General features: G+C 47.4%; 2 protein-coding genes and 2 pseudogenes across 2 annotated transcripts in view; 3 read left to right on the top strand and 1 right to left on the bottom strand.

Moving 5' to 3' along the window:
* Nucleotides 1–21,284, top strand: part of LOC133243529 (melanoma-associated antigen B2-like) — a 203,290-nt gene that overhangs the window by 140,710 nt on the left and 41,296 nt on the right. The gene's annotated exons all lie outside the window — the stretch shown is intronic.
* On the top strand, nt 1,166–3,360 carry LOC133243525 (polyhomeotic-like protein 2; annotated as a pseudogene).
* LOC133243524 (melanoma-associated antigen B1-like) lies at nt 7,802–13,263 on the top strand. The gene is made up of 2 exons (XM_061410505.1): nt 7,802–7,944; nt 11,696–13,263. Exon 2 carries the CDS (start codon nt 11,754–11,756, stop codon nt 12,762–12,764), a length of 1,011 nt encoding a protein of 336 aa, XP_061266489.1. The 5' UTR covers nt 7,802–7,944; nt 11,696–11,753; the 3' UTR covers nt 12,765–13,263.
* On the bottom strand, nt 17,480–19,141 carry LOC133242664 (ubiquitin-conjugating enzyme E2 D3-like; annotated as a pseudogene).

The raw sequence follows: 21,284 nt of genomic DNA, 5'->3' as shown, positions 1-21,284 counted from the left end.
TGCTCACAGGCTCATTTATTCCCTGAACATGAACTGAGCCTCTGCTCATAGTAGGCTCCATGCTAGTACTTGGAGAGCTGAGAAAAAGATCTAGCCACTGACCATAAAATTACAGAGGCGAGAAGCAGCTGTCATGTAAAGGAAATGGTGACATGACAGCAGTCAAATGTGAATTCCCTGATGCAAGGGAGTGGTGGGCCTTGGGAAAATAGAAGTCCTTAAGTGGGAAGTAATTATAAGTTGAGTGCATGGCGGGCTGGATGAGGCTGTGGCAATCGTGACCAGGGACCAGGTTCTCACATGGTGGGCCGCATAGTTTAAAGACAAAGCCTGGGATGGGAAACTGCCCTTAACAGTTACAGGCACACTTCACTCTGTTGCATGTTGTGTTATTGTATTTCACAGGTACTGCTTTTCTTTTCTTTGTTCTTTTTCTTTACCAAATTAAAAGTTTGTGTCAGTCAACCTTGCTTCCAGCAAGTCTTTTGGCTCCATGTTTCCAACATCGTTTGCTCACTTCATGTCTGTGTGTCACGTTTTGATACCTCTTGCAATGTTCACACCCTCAGCAGCAAAAATGATGGACTCAGTGAAGGCTCAGATAATGGTTAGCATCTTTTTTCTTTTAGCAAAGAGGTGTTTCTATTTAAGATATCTATATTGTTCTGAGGCATAATGCTATTGCCCACTTAATAGCCTACAATATAGTATAAACATAAGTTTTATGAAAGTACTGGGAAACCAAAAATTTGTTGTGACTCAATTGTGATATTGACTGTCCTTCAGGGGTTGGGAACCAAACTTGCAGGATTTTCTGGGTCTCCCTGTGCTTTGGGATTGTGAGTAAATCAGACAGAAATCGCGTGAACCTGGCGTGGAATGTATCCTGTAGCTCTTGTTCCGGTGCAGGCAAGCAATGTGCAGATTAGATGTTTTATCCACGTTGCCTTCTCTCCAGAGAGTTTCTGAGAAATCAGGGTGAGGTCTCCACGGCGGCTGCAACCCTAGAGCGCACAACGCGCAGGCACGCAATCCGCCGCCGATGGCACCTCTACCCTGGCCTCGCGCCCCTGTCGCCCTTTGTGGCCGCCGGCTCGCCGGTGCAGTCGTATGCGCCGCGGCAGCCCTGGGCCCCGGTTCAGAGGCTTCCGGCAGAGAGGAGGCGGCCCGCCCGGCCAGGGACCCTGCGCGAGGTGGTGGCCGGCCGAGGGGTTACGTAGTCCCCGCCCGGCCAGGCCCAACCGGGCCCTGAACAGAGACAGGGCGGGGCATTGTTCATGCACTGACGGACCTTAGCACCCCTGGCATGACCTCAGGGAACGGAAACTCTGCCTCCAGCATCACTGGCACTGCCCCCAAGAATGGTGGGACGCTCATCTCTGCTGGTGGGGAATCTCAAGAAGTATGCACAGGGGTTCTTGCCTGAGAAACTTCCTCAGCAGGACCATACCACCACCACTGACTCAGAGATGGAGGAGCCCTATCTGCAAGAATCCAAAGAGGAGGGTACTCCCCTCAAACTCAAGTGTGAGCTCTGTGGCTGGGTGGACTTTGCCTACAAGTTTAAGCGTTCCAAGCACTTTTGTTCCATGGCTTGTGCAAAAAGGTACAACGTGGGGTGCACCAAACGAGTGGGGCTTTTCCACTCAGACCAGAGCAAGGTGCAAAAGGTGGGAGCCACGACCCACAACCGCCATCAGGCCAGCAAAGCCAATCTGCCAACACTTACCAAGGATACCAAGAAGCAGCCAACAGGCACCATACCCCTTTCAGTTACTGCTGCCCTGCAGCTAACACACAGCCAGGAAGACTCCAGCCGTTGCTCAGATAACTCAAGCTATGAGGAACCCTTGTCCCCCATCTCAGCCAGCTCGTCCACCTCCCGCCAGCAACAAGGCCTGCGGGACCTGGAGCTCCCTGACATGCACATGCGGGACCTGGCAGGCATGGGACACCACTTCCTGTCAAGTGAGCCCACCAAGTGGAACGTGGACGATGTCTACGAATTCATCCGCTCTCTGCCAGGCTGCCAGGAAATCACAGAGGAGTTTTGTGGCCAGGAGATCGATGGGCAATCTCTGCTGCTGCTCAACGAGGATCACCTGATGAGTGCCATAAACATCAAGCTGGGGCCCACCCTCAAGATCTACGTGTGCATCAGCATGCTCAAGGAGCAGGGCGGTGGAGGGAAGGGCCCCCCGCTGTGGGGCGTGGCTGGGGAGGAGGTCTCGGGACCTCCTTGGTGGCTCTCAGGGGCCTTTCTTTCTGTGGGAGGGGCAGAGAGGTAGGTGGCACAGAAGATGGGGCTTTATGCTTGTAAATATTTGATAGCACTGGCTTCCTCCAAAGTCCCACGACTCTAGCCCCGCTTCTCTTCCTCTCTTTCTGTCCCCCATTTTCCAGGGGGTATGTGGTTAGGGCTCCCAAGCTGAGTTGGGTCACTTCCCAGGGCAGCCGTCGGGCCTGGAGAGAGGCTTCGGAAGCCCTCGCCTGCCTTCTTCCTCTTCTTTCTCGGGGCCCAGCTCGCTCTTCCGTTGCCAGCTTCTCCCACTTCACCCTGTTACTGAAGCCGCCAGAAGGGTTCTCCCCCCTTACCCCTGCAGGTGGAGGGAGAGAAGCTGGGCCCGCTTTGGCCACCCCTGCGAGTACAGACGCCTTAATGCTATGTGTGTGACTGTGTGGGAGCCTGGACTGACTGACGGGCCGAGAGCCCCCCTGGCATCTCCAGGTGTTTTGTAACAAACAGCCACTTAGTGCTTTGTCCTGGACTCCACTCAGCCTCGGGATGGGGAATAGGAAAAAGGGCTGCCCCGGTGCAGAGGCAGGATCAAAAAGCGATGCAGGTTAGCAGGAGATTTTCCTTTCCAGATTATCGTGGTGTCTCTGCAGCCCTTTCCTTCACTGTTGACGCCCCCCGCCCAAACTGCCCTGCTGTGTCACAGACGGCATTAAGGAAGCTGCCAGTGGGCTGGGCCAAGCTGCGCCTCCTGGTCTTGCCTGTCCACTCACCCTGAGAGCCCAGTGGTGGGGCCCAGAGAACGTCCAAGGGCGGAAGAGCTGGAGTGACCGCCAAGGTGAAGAAGGCAGCCTTCGGCCTCGGCTCCCACACTTCTTTGCCTCTGGAACTTGCTGGCAGCAGTGTGAGCTGCCTATGGAGGAGGCAGGGCAAGAAGGGCAAGGGCCGGCCTCTGACCTGCCCTGCACACTGCTTGCTCCCGGGGAAGAGTTGGACTCTCCCCAGGGGAGGGTGGGTGCCTTTCTCAGTTCGTTCTATTCCCCACTCATACCCCCAGGCAGGGTTGGAAATGAAGGACTTTTTAAACCTTTTTTTGTTTTTAAAAAACAAATACGTAAAATCCATTCCTTCTGTGCCTTTCTCCCCTGGGGATGCCTTTCTGTGATCCTGAAGAGCTACTTTTCACCTGCAGGGAGAGGGTAGGTCCCTGGGCTGGTAGGGGGACGACCACCTTAACTGGACAGCATATCCTCCACGCTTTGCCGCATCATTTGAGGGCACACTCAGCCCCGGTTCAGATCCCACCTGTTCTTCATGGGTATTCCTTGGGATTGCAAGGGTCCAGGGCCTCTTCAACTCTGAGCCTCCCCGACCCACCACTGCCGCTGGGGAGACAGGATGCTGTTCGTCAGCAATACCTGGCTCACCGGAGGCAGAGCCCAGAGCTCCCCACCCTCACACACACACCTGTGGTGCGTGCAGCTCCGTGTCCAGCACCACCCTTGGGGTAACTCTGCCTCACTCAACAGCTGAGCATTCTTTGGATGCTGGAATAGCAAACTGTTAGGAGTCTCTGCCTCAGGAGGCAATTGCCTAAGCCTCGAATAAAGAAGGGGCCTTCCAAACACAGGCTGCTTGTGCACTCAATTAGTCTGTAACAGAGGGGCCCAGGGAGACTGATTAGCAGGGACCTTTTAAGAACTAATACCCACATCTTGATGACAACTGCAGAAAACCTTTAAGATGTAACTACTTCCTGGAGGAAGAGGAGAAACAAACAACTGACTAGTTGACCACCCACAGGATGGAGCTAGGACTTGGGAAGTCTGGTCTGCAGAAGGTCGGGAATGGCTAGCCAGACCGGGGCCAGCATGGGACCCTGGGCTGAGGGGGAGTGGGGAATGTCCCCCAGGAAGACCCCCATATTGCCCACCCCACTCCAGGGCAGGGGAGTGGGCCACTGTGGCCCGTGCAGCTTGGCGAGTCCATGCTGGACCTTGACTTTCGCTTTCTGGAGGACAAAGCCAGGCCCAGCCAGAGTCTGTCCTTGTATGTGAGGTGGGAGAGGGAGCTGAAACTCCTGAAAGAGGATAGGTTGGATCTGCAGGGCTGACTGACACAGGTAAATACACCCCTGCTGTCTCTTCACTCTGGGTGGAAGGCCTCAGTCTGAAGGGTGCTTCCTTCAACATATATTCGCTCCTGATGTTCATGCCTTACATAGAATTTTGCAAAACTTTTGATCGTGACTGACAGTTTTTTCCCCACACTCATATATGTACTGAGATGTATGTAACTGAAGCAAAACAGAATAATACCTACCCTGATGTATTAAAAAAAAAAAAAAATCAGGGTGACAGTCCTCTGAGGTGGGATGATGCCCAGAATCCGCTAGAATGGTACACTCTTTCCTCGCTGGGCATAACTGTCAGCTTTTAGGTTGTGAATATTTTTTAAATCTACAGTTCCTCATTCACCCTCCCATAGCCCCTGGCAACCACCACTCTACTGTCTGTTTCTTTGACTTAGACCATTTTAGATTCCTCATGTAAAGGACATGCAGTATTTGTCCTTCTGTGTCTGGCTTATTTCACTGTACCATAATGTCCTCTAGATTTATCCACGCTGTCATGACTAGAGAGGTTAGCTTCTTTTTAAGGCTGAATGATATTCCACTGTATGTATATTTTACTTATTTATCCATTCATCTGTCACTGGACAAGTAGGCAACTTCCCTGTCATGACTATTGTGAGTAGTGCTGCAGTGAACATGGGAGTGCAGAGCACTCTTCAAGGTCCTGATTTCAGTTCCTGTGGATAGTAGTGGAATTGCGGAAAGTATTATGTGATATTTTTGATTTTTTGACGAACCCCTATACTGTTTTCCATACTGGCTGTACCAATTTACATTCCTACCAGCCGTGTTGAATGTGTATAGTTTACTAAGAAACTTGCAAACTGTCTTCCAAAGTGGTTCTCCCATTTTGCATCACCACCACCAAGGAATGAGAGTTCTTGTTGATTCACATCTTTACCAGCATTTGGTGTTTGTAGTCCTTTGGATGTTGGCCATTCTGAAAGGCATGTCGTGGTATCTGCTTGTTTTTTTTAATTTGCCGTTCCATAATGGTATATGATGTGGAGCATCTTTTCATATGCTTGTTTGACATCTGTGTTTCTTCCTTGGTGATGTATCTATTCCTATCTTTTGTCCATTTTTTATTAGATGTTAGTTTTCTTCTTATGAATTTTAAGAATTCTTTGTATATTTTAGATTAGAGCTTTCATCAGATATATCTTTTGCAAATATTTTCTCCCAGACTATGACTCATCTTGTTCTCTTGATGGTGTATTTTTACAGAGCAGAAGTTTAAAGAGAATGGAATCTAGCTTATCAATTATTTCTTTCACGGATCCCCATCACTTTTTTCTTTGATGATCTTTTGTTGATCGATTGATTTGCTATGTGGCACATGGGATCTTAATTCCCCAACCAGGGTTTGAACTGACACCCCTTGCACTGGAAGCACAGTTTGTGTGTGTGTGTGTGTGTGTGTGTGTATGTGTGTGTGTGTGTGTTGAGGAATAGCAAATTAACAATATTGTGAACAGTTTCAGGTGGACAGTGAAAGGACTCAGCCATACATATGCACATATCCACTCTCCCCCAAACTCCCTTCCCATCAATACTGCCACATAACACATAACCAAAATAATTAAGAGTGATAATTAAAGGAGAGAAATAGATAATGCTCAGTAACCATATGGTAATCTGCATGTGCAAAATCAGACACCCTCAAGTGATCAAGGGCTTACAAGATTATCTGGTGCTGTCCTTCTATGTAGAAAGTAAATATTTTATTATTTGGACTAAAAATATTTTTTTCAATTTATTTTTTGGCTGTGCTGGGTCTTAGTTGTGACACTCAGGACCTTTCCTGCCATGTCTGCAGGCTCTTTAGTTGTGGCATGTGAGATTTTTAGTTGTGGCACATGAACTCTTGGTTGTGACATGTGGGATCCAGTTACCTGACCAGGGATTGAACCCAGGCCCCCTGCATTGGGAGCACAGAGTCTTAACCACTCGGTTTAACCACTTAACAACAGGAGGGTACTGAAAGTAAAGATTTTTAAACTACCCTAAATCTGGCGGCTCATATGGTAAAGAATCTGCCTGCAATGCAGGAGACCTGAGTTCAATCACTGGGTTGGGGAGATCCCCTGGAGGAGGGCAACCCACTCCAGTATTCTTGCCTGGAGAATCCCCATGGACACAGGAGCCTGGCAGGCTGCAGTCCATAGTGTTGTAAAGTGTCAGATATGACTGAGCAAATAAGCAGACACCCTAATCTGGCTGAAGAGAAGGAATATATCAGCTCTTTTTCTCTGACAGCATAACCTCTTTCCCGAGTTTCTTGATTTCTGCTGCATGTTCCTAATCTTAGATTACTTTTGGGACCAAGACCTGTTTTCTCCAACATTTGCTAGAGGTTAACTGTTCAATGTCTGTAGGAATATGCATTTCCCAGGAAGCCTTTAATCAAGTGACAGATGTTGATATGGGAACCTCCATGAAGGAGGGCTGTCACTGCTGAATATAGTGGTCATCCAAAGACTAAGAAGAGGAATGTTAGATCAGTAGAAGGCAGAGACCCAGGTTGTAGTAGATGTAGTATGTTGAGCAAAAGGAATCCGAAAGGACTAGAGTTGCATCCCCACTGTCTGGTCTCAGAGGCCCTGATGGACTACGATCACATGAGGATCACACTGACTTCCCACTTGGAATTCTCAGGAGACTAGGACCTTGATGTAAGACAAGCAGCTTCATAAAAATAGAGAGTGGAGTTACAGGATTCGTCATGAGTCAATGTGAGGACCTGAAAGTGAATGCATGGTAGCACACACTATAAAAGGAGGCCCTGGAAAATCGCTGATGCTGTGGTCACCAGGAAGCGCTGGGCACAGATGTCAGGTTGATTTCAGTCTGGAAAGTCTCAGCGAGGTGAGGCCTTTGTCTAATAGGATCAGCCTGTTTCACAGAGGGACGGACCTGAACCCAAAGAGGACCTCACATGCGATGCTGAGTGTTAGACAGGACCCCTGGAGAGGGAGCCAAACAGATTTCTGTAAATTGTTAGCCCTGAGAGACCCAGAAGAGCTACTTCTGAGTGGTCCCCTCATTCAACCTGTGTGATCTTAGGGAGGACAGGGCCTCCTCTAGCAGAATCGGACCCCAGATCTGCAGAGGGGGGCATCTTGACCATAACCGGACTTAAGGTGAGGACCATCAGTGCTAGTGAGAGGGTCTCTCCCCCTACGAGGGAGGCTCACAGAGTGGCGCCCCCTCCTGACAAGCAGAGATGCTCAGAGCAGCAACCTGACTCCCGACACTAGGGACTTGGGAAGGCGAGGGCTTCGTTTGGGAGCTGGAGGACTCGGGTTCATAGAAGGAGGTGTCCTGGGCTCTGATACACTGCACAGGAGGACCCAGGGCTGGATGGATATTGAACTACCGGGTTTCTGTAGCGCCCCGCCCCCGCCTCCTGCCCCTGCCTCGCCCCCGCCTCCTGCCCCTGCCCCACCCCTAGGAGACCCCACGTACGAACGTATGCAGGGCCCCTCTTTTCCGCTTCCAAGGCGAGGAGCGCGACTGGTAGCTGCAGCGTCTGTTCAGCGGAGATTGTGTGCTGGACTCGTCCGGAGCCAAGGTGAGGACCTGAATGTAGCTGAAGTGAATTTCCCAAGCCCTCCCTGTAAGAAAAGTGACCCAACCGCATCCCACCCCTGCAATCTGCAGTGTAAGATCCCCTGTCCGGAGTTGCGGGCCGAGGAGCCATCTTGTTGCCACGTGAAGGGTCGGTGGCGGCTCGGGCGGCTTTGTTGAAAGAGGATGGACTCTTTATGCGTTGGAAGTGGTATTTGCCCTCAACAGGTGAAAAGATGGGGCTTTCAGTGCTCACAGGGCTATCTCCTTCCAAAGTGGTGGCTGCACAGAAGCCATTCCTGCCACCAATGCTGCAGTGCCGCGCAGTAGTGGCCCCCAATCTTTTTGGCACCAGGGGACCGGTTTCTTGGAAGACAGTTTTTGCATGGGGTGGGGTGCAGTGTGGGATGGGGTGTGATGCGGTGGACAAAGGAGGGTGGGGTGGCATGAGGGTAGGGTAGGGTAGGCTAAAGGGATGGTTTCAGGATGCTTCAAGCGCATTACATTGTTTACTTTATTTCTGTTATTATTACATCCCCTCCCGCTCAGATCATTAGGCATTAGAATGGGAAGGTTTGGACCCCATAGGAGTCCATAGGGGTCCAAATTACCATAGAGTAATTCAGGCTGAGAGAACCCGTCATTTTTTGCATGGTGTGCGGGGGCTGGCAGGCGTTGTGGATAAGGGACGTTCAGGTAGAGAAAGGCCTTTATATAAAAGGATATGGACCTAGAGGGTATTATGTATGTTTAGTGAAATGAGTCAGAGAAAACGAAATACTATATGATTTCACTTCTGTGAGGAATCTGAAAAACAGAAACAATTGTAGAAGCAAGAGAGAAAAAACAGATGGTTGATGGGGGTTAGGGTTAGGGGCGTGGGGGAGAAGAGAAATAGGTGAGAAAGGTTAAGATGTAACTACCAGTTACATAATAAAAAGCAATGGGTGTGAAAGGTAAATAAATAAAGACATAGAATGATAGATAAGGTAACCCATTAGGCTTAGGGAGGAGTCTCAGCCTTAGAAGGAGTCAAGTTAGGACCTTCAGTGCTAGTCAGCAGGCCTGGCATCCAAGTGGATTGCTACACTAAGGACCAGCCCCGCTCTCAGATCTGGGCATCCCCAAACAAGGTAGCTGGATATGGAGCCCCCAGCATCTCCTCTAGGCACTCAGGGAGGTGAGAGCTTTGCTCTGGGGCATGCAGACTCAGGTCAGCAGAGGGAAGACCCCAAACCCTACCCAAACTGGAGGCCAGAATCCTGAGTGAGGACTGAGGGAGCCCCTGACTCCAGAACTGGGGCAGGGGGTGGGGGTCGAGAGTGCTGCCCTTTTGGTTAGCAGCATAGCCCCAAATAATTTTTGGTGGAATGTGTCTCACTCTGTCAGCTTGGGTCCGGGAAAGGTGAAGACTTTTCACAGGGTCTTGGGCTCAGGTCTGCAGAAGGCAGAGTCCCAGGAAGGATGTGGTGTCGAGGGGAAGATCCATACACGGTAGAGAGAGCCACATCTGATGCCCCCTCAGGTGTCAGCTCTGGGGGTCCAGGGAAGAGCTGGCCAGTTCTGGTGCCCCTGACTTCTTCCTGTGGGGTCTGAGGGAGATGAGGGCCTTGGTTTCAGGTCTGCCTGCCCAGGTTAGGAGAAAACGAGGAGTCCTAGGCCGTGAGAGATGTTGAAGCACCAATTCTATGTAAGGAAGGAGACAACTGACTCCCCCAGCACAGAGGAGCCCACACAGAGTGCCAGCTCTGCCATCGCCCTGGGAAGCTGGGTTAGAGCTCTCAGGCAGAGACACCCTCTCATTTTCTCCAAGGATGGTTTCAGGGATATTCAGGTTTGACGCTGATGGGTGAGGCCTCATTCAACATAGGGAGGAAGCCCGGTTCCTAAAAGGAGTCACAGTGGTAACACTGAATGAACATGTGAGAACCCCACCCAGAAGGAAGTGAACCACATAGTACATCACTCCTCTCAGACCTGGGAGACCCAGGCATGGGGATCAGATGACCCCCACTTGCTTCTGCGCAGAGCCTCGCAGGGAGATGAGGAACCTCGTTGATGGGGGTATGGGTTCAGGTCCGCCACTGGAGCATTTGCAGCTATTACCAGGAGCCCAGAAGAGGACCTAAGAATTGAGGGACCATCCAGCTACCCCGCAACAACAGAGGGCAGTGCAGAATCTCTTCCTGACTGTCCGCATGAGGAATCCACACACAGCTGTAGCTAGAGATCGGGAAAATGTCGCTGCTTTCTAGTGGGTCTCAGGGAGATGGGGGACTTAGTAGGAGGGGAGAGATCTCAAGAAGAGACAGAGATTTCCTGGTCTTGCCAGGAGTCACAGAGTCATGATAAAGACCCAGAGAGATGACTTAGTTGAGCACCTACCCAAAGCAGTGGGGGCCTGCAAAGTCCCAGTCCCTGTCTGCCCAGGGGCGCCTCAAGCAGAGATTGCCAGATGTCACCCCTCACTTTCAGCCCCAGGAACTCAGGGAGATGTGGGCCTTGATCTGAGGCCAGAAAACTCAGTGTGGACTAAGGGAGGAACATAAATCACATCCAAGTGAGGACGAAAGGGGCCAGTGATGACAGAACAGTGAAGTCCCACAGAGTCCAGCCCCTGCTGCCATCCCAGGGAGGTCAGGGACAGGGATGACTAGAGGTGGCTCACACTTTCTTTCACCTTGGGAACCTCAGCGTGCTCAGGTCAGCAGAGGGAGAATTTCTAACATTTTCCAGGACTCACAGAGAAGATGCTGAGGACTTTGGGAAACTCCCAGAATTCCTCGCACTGTCACTCCTTGGTGCCCCCAGGCATACATGGCGGGCAGAAGTGTGTGTGCCTCACTCACAGCTAACAGGGAAGTGAGGGTCTTAGTCTAATGAGTCAGCAGAGGAAGGAATCTTAGACTCTCCCCTGAGTAAAATCTGGGGACCTTGCATGAATAGCACCCATTACAGGGCCTCAACCTCCTGCTGCAGTTCTTCAGGCCCCAGGGACCATGGGTGGTAGGGCCAGGTAAGGCCACCCTGGCTTTCCCCGTTTGATCTTAGGGAGCCGTTGGCCTTGCTGTGAAGAGAGGTCCTCAAGCCAGGAGAGAAAGGAGCCCCCAGATGCTCCCAGGAGTCAAAGTGGGGACTGCGAATGAGGACTGAAGGTAGCACGCTCCCCCTTGCAGCTAATCAAACGAACACTAGAGTCTTGCCTGATCCTCTGCTGAGGCCCCTCATTTCTTTGTGTCATTTCTAAGGGAGATGAGGTTCTTCACCTGAAGGGGCAGCACCAGAGGCAGGAGGGAGGGGCCCACACCCTTGGTGTTGACAAGATGAGGACCCTGAATGGTGGAGAACCGAGTTCAGGACAGAGCAGGCCCCCAGAACTGCCAGTGCCATCCACCCCTACAGTGTCCATGACTTGGCTCCTTCTCATGGGTCCCAGGGAGCTTTGAGGTGTCGCCTTTCAAGCAGCACATGGCAGGGGTCCCGGCCCCACTAAGAGCTGATGTGACAGTTGTGTGTGTGAATGAAGGGACCCAGAAAGGGCCCCACTCCCAGGATCTTCTGTCATTGGAGGCAGCCACAGGCAGGCTGTGGCCTGAGGCTGGAACGCTCTCACTTCTACACAGGGTTCTCAGGGGATAGGCTGACCAAGAACAAGAGGCCAGCGGTTCCTAGAGTAGGGCTCTCAAGGAAACGGGCAGAGCAGCCTTATTCCCTCCATGCTGAAGGAGCTCATCCACTCATCTTCCCTTCTCCAGGTTCCAGCATCACCTACTTGCCTGCCTGCTTCCCTGCCAGCTGTGCCTGCTGATAGTAATGCCTCGGAGGCAGAAGAGCAAGCACCGTGGGCGTGAGAAACGCCGCCAGGCACGCATGGAGACCAAGGATCTCGGGAATGCTCAGGCTGCTGCCACCCCCACCCCTACTTCTGGGAGTACGCCCCCAGGCTCCCCACCTGCCGGTGCGGGCCAGAAGCCTCAGGGAGCTGCAGCCACTAGCTCTCCTGTTGCAGGGGCTTCATGCCCCAGATCTAAAGCACGTGGCAGGGGCCAAGTTGAGGAACGTGAAAATTCTTCCCGGGCCTCAACCTCTGTTAAGACCGCTCCTCTAGATCCTCTGACTGAGAAGGCAGGAGTGTTGGTCAATTTCCTGCTTGATCAGTTTAAGATGAAAGAGCCCATTAGGAAGATAGATATGCTGAATCTTTTTCACAAAAGGTACAAGACACGCTTCCCCGAGATCCTCAGGAGAGCAGCTAAATGCATGGAGCTGTCATTCGGTCTTGAATTGAAGGAAGTCAAGCCAAATGGTTACTCCTATACCCTGGTCAGCAAGATAGGCCTCATCAGTGATGAGGTGCTGAGCAGCAGCTGTGAGGTGCCAAAGAATGGGCTTCTGATGCCTCTGCTGAATGTGATCTACGTGAATGGCAACCGCGCCTCTGAGGCTGATGTCTGGGAGTTCCTGAATGTTCTGGGCATCTATGATGGAAAGCAGCATGTAATCTTTGGGGATCCCAGGAAGCTCATCACGGAAGAGTGGGTGCAGCAGAATTACCTGGTGTATCGTCAGATTCCCGACAGCGATCCCCTGAGCTATGAGTTCCTATGGGGCTCAAGAGCCTACGCTGAAACCAGCAAGATGAAGGTGCTGGAGTTTTTGGCCAAGATCAGTAGTACCATCCCCAGTGCTTTCCCGTTCCATTATGCTGAAGCTTTGGGAGAAGAGAAGAGATCCCGAGGCAGATCTCTAGTTAGGTCTCGTGGTGCTGCCAGGGCCACTGCCCGCTCCAGGGTCCCACCCAGAGATCCGTCCAGTGCCCAGTGAGTTCTCAGGCAGCAGCTTCACTTTGTTTGACCAATACTGCCAACCTTTCAAGAAGTGAGAGGCTAAAGTAGGGCTGGAAATGTCAATACGTATCTTCTTTGTATTCCTGTTTTACACTATTACCTTTCAAACGTTGTTTCATTTCCTAGCATGTTTGTTTAGATTCAGAATCCAAATTTACGAATGACATGGATCACAGATTTGTTGTTGTCTGTCAGATCTAAGAGTAAGAGTTTTGGTACTGTGTAGTGTAATTCAGAAAATCCTTCATCTTTTGGGGATCCAGAACAAGATAACATAGCTTTGGAATAGTAATTTTCTTGGAAATGTGAAAGAACGTTGTAGTTTTAAAACAGATGAAAACGAAGTAAGCTGTAGTCAAGTTTTGATTTATGTTATTCACCTTTATCTCTCTATAACATTCAGTAGTACCCTTAGCGATATATTTAGATGTTGTTAGCTTATTCAAGAATGCCAATAAAAACAATAAGAAACTACATTCCTTGCTTGGTGGCTCCTTTATTCCCATCTTTACTTGAGCATCTGCTCTTCAGAAGGTTCTGTGCTGGTGGGGGTGATGCAAAGATAAAGGAGACCCTGTACCTGCCTGTAGATGTGTTGAGTATATGAGCAGTGATTCCATAAGGAAGGTGGTGTGATGATCTAAGACAAGTGACAAAAATCAGGGAGGATGCTGGGGAGGGAGTTGGGATGAGAGCAGTGAGGTATAAATTCTCTCAGCCTTTATTCTCTTAAACCAAAACTTTGAGGTTTGGTATTTTGGCCAAGGTCAATGGTAACATCCCCAGTGCCTTCCCACCCGATTATGAAAAGGCTCTGAGAGAGGATGACGAGAGAGCCCGAGCTGCAGTCAGGGTTTATAGTCCTGCCAAGGCCAGTGTGTGCTCCAAAGTCACGTCTAGCAGTCCCTCCAGCCCCTAGTCAGGCCTGAGGCAACTATTTCACTGCGTTCGACCAACACTCCCAACCTTTTAAGTTGTGAGAGGCTAAGGTGGGGCTGGAAAGCTAATCATAATATACATCTTCTTTGTCTTCCTGTTCCTTCCTGGGAGGTCATTTTAAGTTGGCTGCGTGGTGGGCTGGATGAACCTGTGATAATGGTGAGCCGGGCCCAGATCCCCAGATGGTGGGCCTCAAAGTTGGGAGGCTGAGACAAATGAGAAGCTTCCCTGAACAGTTACCCTGAGATTGTGAGTCAACCAGAGGGAATCTCCACCTGGGGGAAAGAACAGATGGTGTCCAGTGCTCCTGCCCCAGTGCAGGTGAACACAGTCCACAAACCAGGTGTTTGATGCATATTACTCTCTCCTTTGTGATGGGATGTTGAGACGTCACCGTACTGGCACTCTGGGCCCTGAACGGAAGAAGCCCCAGCACACTCCAAACATGAGGGTATCTCGAGTGTAATCTAGTAGACCTCCTGAGCAGGGCTAGATTTTAGTGGTGGTGAAATACATGAAAATCGGGGTGTTTTGTCGGGAGGGCTTTGGGAGGCAGGGGAATTACTGGTCCTTGACACAAATTCTATAAGGTTTTGCATTGCATCCTGGTAAAACACTTGCCTCTAAATTCAATAACATATTCTCTGATAGAGAAAATTTACTTAGGATTACTTGTTTAGTTGCTAAGTCGTGTCTGACTCATTGTGGGCCCATGGACAGTAGCCTGGCAGGCTCCTCTGTCCATGGAACTTTGCAGGCAAGAATACTGGAGTGGATTGCCAATTCCTTCTCCAGGGGATCTTCACAACCCAGGGATTGAACTGACATCTGGTTGTCAGGTAGATTCTTTACCACTGAGCCACCGGGGAAGCCCTACAGCAGTTTGATTGACTTAGCTTTCTTTGTTTAGAAGACCACATAGTCTCTAGTTTCTCCTGGGTAAAGAAAAATTCCCATAGATGAAGGTAGAAATTCCCATAGATTTTCTTCTGGTATGAAAATAAGCATCATAAGACCTAAACATTGCCAGCTGCAGTGCCAGGTGCTTTGCACAAGCTACATATGTTCTGATACTTCTGTAAGACAAGGCTTATCAAATTCACTTAGCAGACAAAGAACTTCTATTCTCCAGGCTGATAAAGTGATGGAACTGAGTGTAGAGCCTGGTCTGAATTGCTCTAGAGTCCATAATGTTCCACTCCTCCCAGTCTGAGGCTGACATATTGTCAATTCATTTCTCTTCGCACTGCCTGGTCACAATCCCCCTGCCTGGCCGCGATCCCCCTCGCTATGGGGGGATACGAGAGCACTCCTGTGGGGTCTGAGAGCCACTATGGAAACCAGCAAGGTAGAAGCCCTGGAGTTTTTGGCCAAGGTCAAATATACTGTCCCCACTGCATTCCTGCCCCCATTATCAGGCGACTTGGAGAGAGGACGTAGAGAGCACTGGAGCCAGGGCTGCAGCCAGGGCTGGCACTTCTACCTCGGGCAGTGATGGCCCTACTGTGGCCAGTGCCCAATCCATGGCCGCATCCAGCCACTCGTCTCACCTCTAGTGTGGTCTGAAACTGTTCTTCACTTTGTGATCAGAAAAGCCTGTCAACCTGTGTTCCTGATATGCATCAATAACTTTTTGACTTATCCTTTTCTTGCGGGGGGTGAGGCGGTAATTTTCAAGTGATTTTCTTTTCAGTACTAAGTTTATTTAGATTCAGATCATAAGCTTATGAATGACACGGGGTCACACACTTATTGCTGTTTACCAGGTATAGAAATAAGAATTTTGCTTTCTGAAATACAAACTGAAAACTTTTAAATCATCTGTGTGATCCAGAGCAAGATTACATGGCATTGGAATAGGGGTATCCTTGGTAATGTGAAAAACCCCACACTAAGATAGGATAAGAAGAGAAAAAAAATTTAAAGTGGTTCAGTTATGGGTCTAGCTTACTGTATTCAGTCTCTCATTCCTAAATTTCAAAGATACATACCTTTTAAATTTTGGAGCATATATAACTTTTGCATTTAGGATATACTTAAATTATTAAAGAAAATGTGGGTTTATGAAAATGTAAATTGATGCAGCCACTATGGAAAATAGTATAGATGCTCATAAAAAAATTGAAAATAGAACTACCATGTGATCTGGCAAGTCTACTCCTGGAAATTTAGCTGAAAGAAATGAAGCCAACACCTGGAAAAGATATCTGCACCCCCCATGTTCATTGAAACATTATTTACCATAACCAAGTTATGAAAACAACATAACTGTCCATTAATGGATGAATGGATAAAGATAGTGTCACATAGAGACACACACACACACACACACACACACACACACACTCTCATCCTCACTCAGATATTATTTAGCCAATAAAAAAAAGAGGAAATCTGGCCATTTGCAGTAACACAGTTGCACCTTGAGGGCATTATGCTAAGTGAAATAAGTCAGACAAAGACAAATACTATATAATCTCACTTATGTGTGAAGATTTTTGAAAAATGAACTCACAGAGAATAGATTAGTGGTTGCCGCAAGTGGGGGTTGGAGGATGGATGAAATGGGTGTACGTGGCCAAACGGCATAAACGTTCACAACTTTCATGTACAAAATAAAGAAGTCCTGGAGATATAATGTACAGCATGGTGACTAGTTAATCATTGTTGTTAAGTCGCCAAGTGGTTTCCTACTCTCTGCAACCCCATGGATTGTAGCTTGCCAGCCTCCTCTGTCTAGGGAATTTTCCATGCAAGGATACTGGATTCAGTTGCCATGTCCTTCTCCAGGGGATCCTCCCGACCCAGGAATCAAACCCTCATCTCCTGCATCAACAGGAAGATTCTTTACTGCTGAGCCACCAGAGAACCCCATAGTTAATAATACTGTATTGTATATGTGAAAGTTCCTGGGAGAGTAGATTTTTTTAAAGTGAGACATAGTCGATGTGGGCTTCCCTGGTGGCTCAGATGGCAAAGAATCTGCATGAAAGGCAGGAGACCTGGGTTCAATCCCTGGGTCAGGAACATCCCCTGAAGAAGGAAATGGTTACCCACTCCAGTATTCTTGCCTGGAGAATTCCATGGACAAAGGGGCCTGGTATGCTACAGTCTATGTGGTCAAAAAGAGTTGGACAAGACTGAGCAACTAATACTTTCACTTCATTTTCATAGTTGATGTACAATATTTTATAAATTACAGATGATTAACAAAGTGCTTCATAGTTTTTAAAGGTTATGTTCCATTTACAGTTATTATAAATATTGGCTATATCCCCTTTGTTGTACAATATATCCTTGTTGCTTATTGTATACATATTAATTTGCACCTCTTAGTCTTCTGTCCCTGCCCTTCACCTCCTGCTTGCCACTCCCCACTGGTAACCACTAGCTTGTTCTCTATATCTGTGAGTCTGCTTCATTCCCCTAGTCTTTTATTTTTTAAATTCTCCATGTCAGTAGTATCATACAGCATTTGTCTTCCTCTGTCTCACTTATTTCATTAATACCATCCAACTATTTACTAATTAATAGCATAATATCCTCCAACTCCATACATGTTGTTGAAAGATTGCAAAAGTTCATTCTTTTTAATGACTGAGTAATATTCCATTATGTGTGCACACACGCGTGCGTGTGTGTGTGTGTGTGTGTGTGTGTAGGTTGTATACATATAGATTACTTTTGTACCTTGGCAAATGTCAGTAATGCTGCTATGAACATTGGAGTGCATGGAATTTTTGAATTAGTGGATTTTTTTTTTCATTTTAAACAGTAATTTAAAGTTTATTCAAGCTTTAATGCAGGTTATTCTGACTTTAAGTTAGCATTACATGGCATACTTCTGAGTCCATTCCTGAAAAATTCTGTTGTACTTATCTCTGTCTGTTTTATAGATCTGTGCAACCTCTGGCACTAGGGAGGGGGTCATTGGGGTTCGAAACACAGCAGGGACAAATAGATACCAGAACTGTAGAAATCATGGAAGCAAGAGACCACAGTGATCTTAGAGTAGCGAACCTAGTGCTGCCATTAGTGTTCATGTCTGGATGATAAATCTGTTGCAAATGCAACCTTAGGTAGTGTGAACGGGTAGTCTTTAGGGAAATGAATTGGCACAGAGAATACACTGCCTCAATACGGGCTGCCATTCTTTTTCATAATTGTGGTTTCCCAGTGAAATGTATCATCCCCAACTGGACCTGTAGAATATTGTGCTGGAGGGTCCCTGGCCACCTCACTAAGTTCCTTATTAATCCATTTCAGCGCCACAGTCTGTGCTTTTTGCCTGACTCCTCACTATCAGTGTGTGAAGGTCCGGCCAAAACTCCTGACTATCTGGTGGCTGGGAAGGACTATCTCTTCATCTCACACTGGCTCTGCCAGACACAGGTGCCTTCTTAATAAACAGGGAGGTTGGACTGGGGTGGGGTCACTGGCAGAGAGTAGATGAGGCTGGAGGGGAAGGGGAGACGAGCAGTGGAAACCCTTAGACTCAGACAAGCATCGAGTACCTGACGGAGACCATCCAAATTAGTGGGTCCTTTTTTTTTTTTTTTTCAGATATACACCCGGGAGTGGGTTTTCTGGGTCATGTGTTAGTTCTGGTTTTAGATTTTGAGGACCCTCCTTACTGTTATCCATGGTGGCTGTACCAATTGACATTCCCACCAACAGTGTACAGATCGTGTCCACATGCTCACCAACATTTGTTACTTCTGTTCCTTTTGGATGATAGCCCTTCTGCTGGCATAAGATAATACCTCATTGTGGTTTAAATTTGCATTCATATGATGATTAATGATGTTGAACATCTTTTCACGTGCCTCTCGGCCATTTGTATGTCTTCTTTGGAAAAATGTGTATTTAAGTCTTCTGCCCATTTTTTAAATTCTTTTTTTAAATTGTTGAGTTATGTAAGCTGTTCATATATTTTGGATATTAACCCCTTATTGGTTATATCATTGGCAAATATTTTTTCCCATATAGTAGGTTGTCTTTTCATTTTGTTGATGGTTTCCTTTGCTGTGCAAAAGTTTTTACCTTTAAATACATCTCATTTATTTATTTTTGCTTTTATTTTCCTAGCATAAGGAGACAGATCCAAAAAAATATTATTATGAATTATATCAAAGAATGTCCCACTCATAGTGCCTTCTAAGAGTTTTATAGTTTCCACTCATATTAGGTCTCTAATCCATTTTCAGTTTATTTTTGTATATAGTGTTAGAGAATGTACTAATGTCATTCTTTGACAGCAACATGCCAAAGAATAAGATTAGAGCCTAAACACATCTTGGTATTATCAGAAAACTAAATATGCTTTTACATTTGAGCCAGTAATTAGAGTTTTCAGAAAATAACCCTGAAGAGACATTCACAACCGTATGAAAATACTTACATATCCATGAACATGTTAACTGAAGGAACATGATATATATCCACAGAGTGGAGTACTATACAGCTATAAAAAATAATGAGCATGATCTTTGTAAACTAATATGGAGTGCTTCCATGATAGATATAGATATATAAAAGAATGTGGGAGTTTGGGGCTAATGTCAGTGATACCAAGTGCAGTGCCTTCGCATCCTGGTATGAAGAGGCTTTGAGAGCTGAAGAAGAGAGAGCCAGAGCCAGAGCTGCAGCCAGGGCTCCTATGGTGCCAGGGCCAGTGCAATTTCCAGAGCATGTCCAAAGCTCCTCCCACCCCTAGTGAAGTCTGAGCAGATACTTCACATTGCATTTCAAGAAAGCAAGCAATCTTCCAACTAGCAGAGGGCCAAGGTGTTTCTCATGGAAACACAGCATGTAATGTATTTCCGATCCTATACAATATGCAAAAATTAGAGGTTTTTCTTTTTTTCTGTTTTTAAATGTCGTTCCTTTTAATTAAAGATGTGTTTAGCTTCAGAGTCTAAGTATACTAATGGCACAGCTCCCCCTTGTACTGCAGATTATCAAGTTGAAAAATAAGAATTTTCATATTACATAGCACAGACTGAAATCCTTCAATCATTTCTTGTCATTCAGAATAAGAAAACATAATATTGAAATATGGATTTTTTGCAAAAATGGAAATTATTCCACAGTGAAGTCTGTGTGATTATCAGATACAGAAAAAAAAGTCTTGAGAGGTATTCACTTCTTGGTTTGTTTTATTCCTTATAGTCTTTCTTTGTAAAACTGAAGTTATATACCTGGATTGGCTTAGCTTATTTAAGAATGTGGGAGAAGTGAAAACCCAGTAAACTTTACTTCTTGCACACTTTCACTGTAATTCTTCAAATATCAATTTAGCATCTGTTCTTTGGAGGCTTCTGAGTAGTATTGGGGATGCTAAGAAAAATAAACCGAACCATTTCCTATAGAATTCTAGAGTCTAAGAGAACAATTCATATAAAGTAGCTCATGAATAAAGATCTAGGGGCCCAATAAAAATGAGGTGTAAGGAGGTGAGGAGATTGAGGGCTTCCTCATGAGGAGTCTAGTGTAAATACACTGAGGCAAGGCACTTGGAGACTTTAGGACAATAAATGTCCCTGAGAGGTAATTTTAAGTTAGGCTACATGTTGAGCCCACCAGGGAGGCTGTGGAAACACTAAATAGAGGCCAGACCCTCAGATGGTGGGTCTCAAAGTTGAGAGACTTAAGACTGGAATGGAACAATTCCTGAACAATTACTTTTCAATTATCAGGCTTCCCAGGCCGCTCAGTGGTCAAGAATCCACCTGCCAATGCAGGACATGTGGGTTCATTCCCTGGATCAGGAAGATCCCCTGGAGGAGGAAATGGCTACCCAATCCAGTATTTTTGCCTGGAGAATCCCATGGACAGAGCAATCTGTTCAGTCCATGGGATAGAAAAGGGTCAGACACTACCAAGTGACTAAACAGCAACTTGAGTAGACCAGAGAGAAATCCCCCCTGGGGAGGGGATGGAATGTGCCCTGTGCTCCTGTCCCAGTGCCCGTGAACACAGTGCACAACCTAGATGTTTCATGCACATCATCTCCAAGGAGATTCTGTGAAATAAAAGTAATAGTAGAATGAAACCGGAAACTCAGAAGCCAGTGGGCTGACACTGTGCTGTGAGTCGTGGAAACAGAGCTCATTTTATTGAAAGAGCATTCCATTCAGCAGTTTTGGCTGTGTTGATAATTCCGCAAAGTGTATGAGATGAGTATATTATAGGTGATGTGATGGTGAAATTGATGAAGGTAGGGGCTTATTTTATTTAGTTACTTATTTATTTGGCTGTGCTTGGTCTTATCTTTGGAATCCAGGATCCTTGATCTTCCTTGCACCCTGAGAGTTCTTTAGTTCCAGGATGAGGAATGTTTTAGTTCTGGTATATAGGATCTTTAGTTGTGGCATGTGAACTATTACTTGTGGTGTGTGGGGTCTAGTTCCCTGATCAGGGGTGGAACCCAGGCCCCCTGCATTTGGAGCACAGATTCTAAGCCACTTAGCTACTGGGCCACTAGGCAACTCTCTAGGAGTTGTTTAAATGAAAGAGCAGCTTGGAAGAAAGAGTTAGTTTTGGAACCAAATTCTAG

This window comes from Bos javanicus, chromosome X (genome assembly GCF_032452875.1).
Source record: "Bos javanicus breed banteng chromosome X, ARS-OSU_banteng_1.0, whole genome shotgun sequence".
NCBI classification, from domain to species: domain Eukaryota; kingdom Metazoa; phylum Chordata; class Mammalia; order Artiodactyla; family Bovidae; genus Bos; species Bos javanicus.
Note: the sequence above shows the minus strand (reverse complement) of the source record. Positions and strands in the feature narration are given on the sequence as shown.

Excerpts from the sequence above, each read along its gene's own strand:
- LOC133243524 (XM_061410505.1), top strand. The coding sequence starts at position 11,754 with ATGCCTCGGAGGCAGAAGAGCAAGCACCGTGGGCGTGAGAAACGCCGC.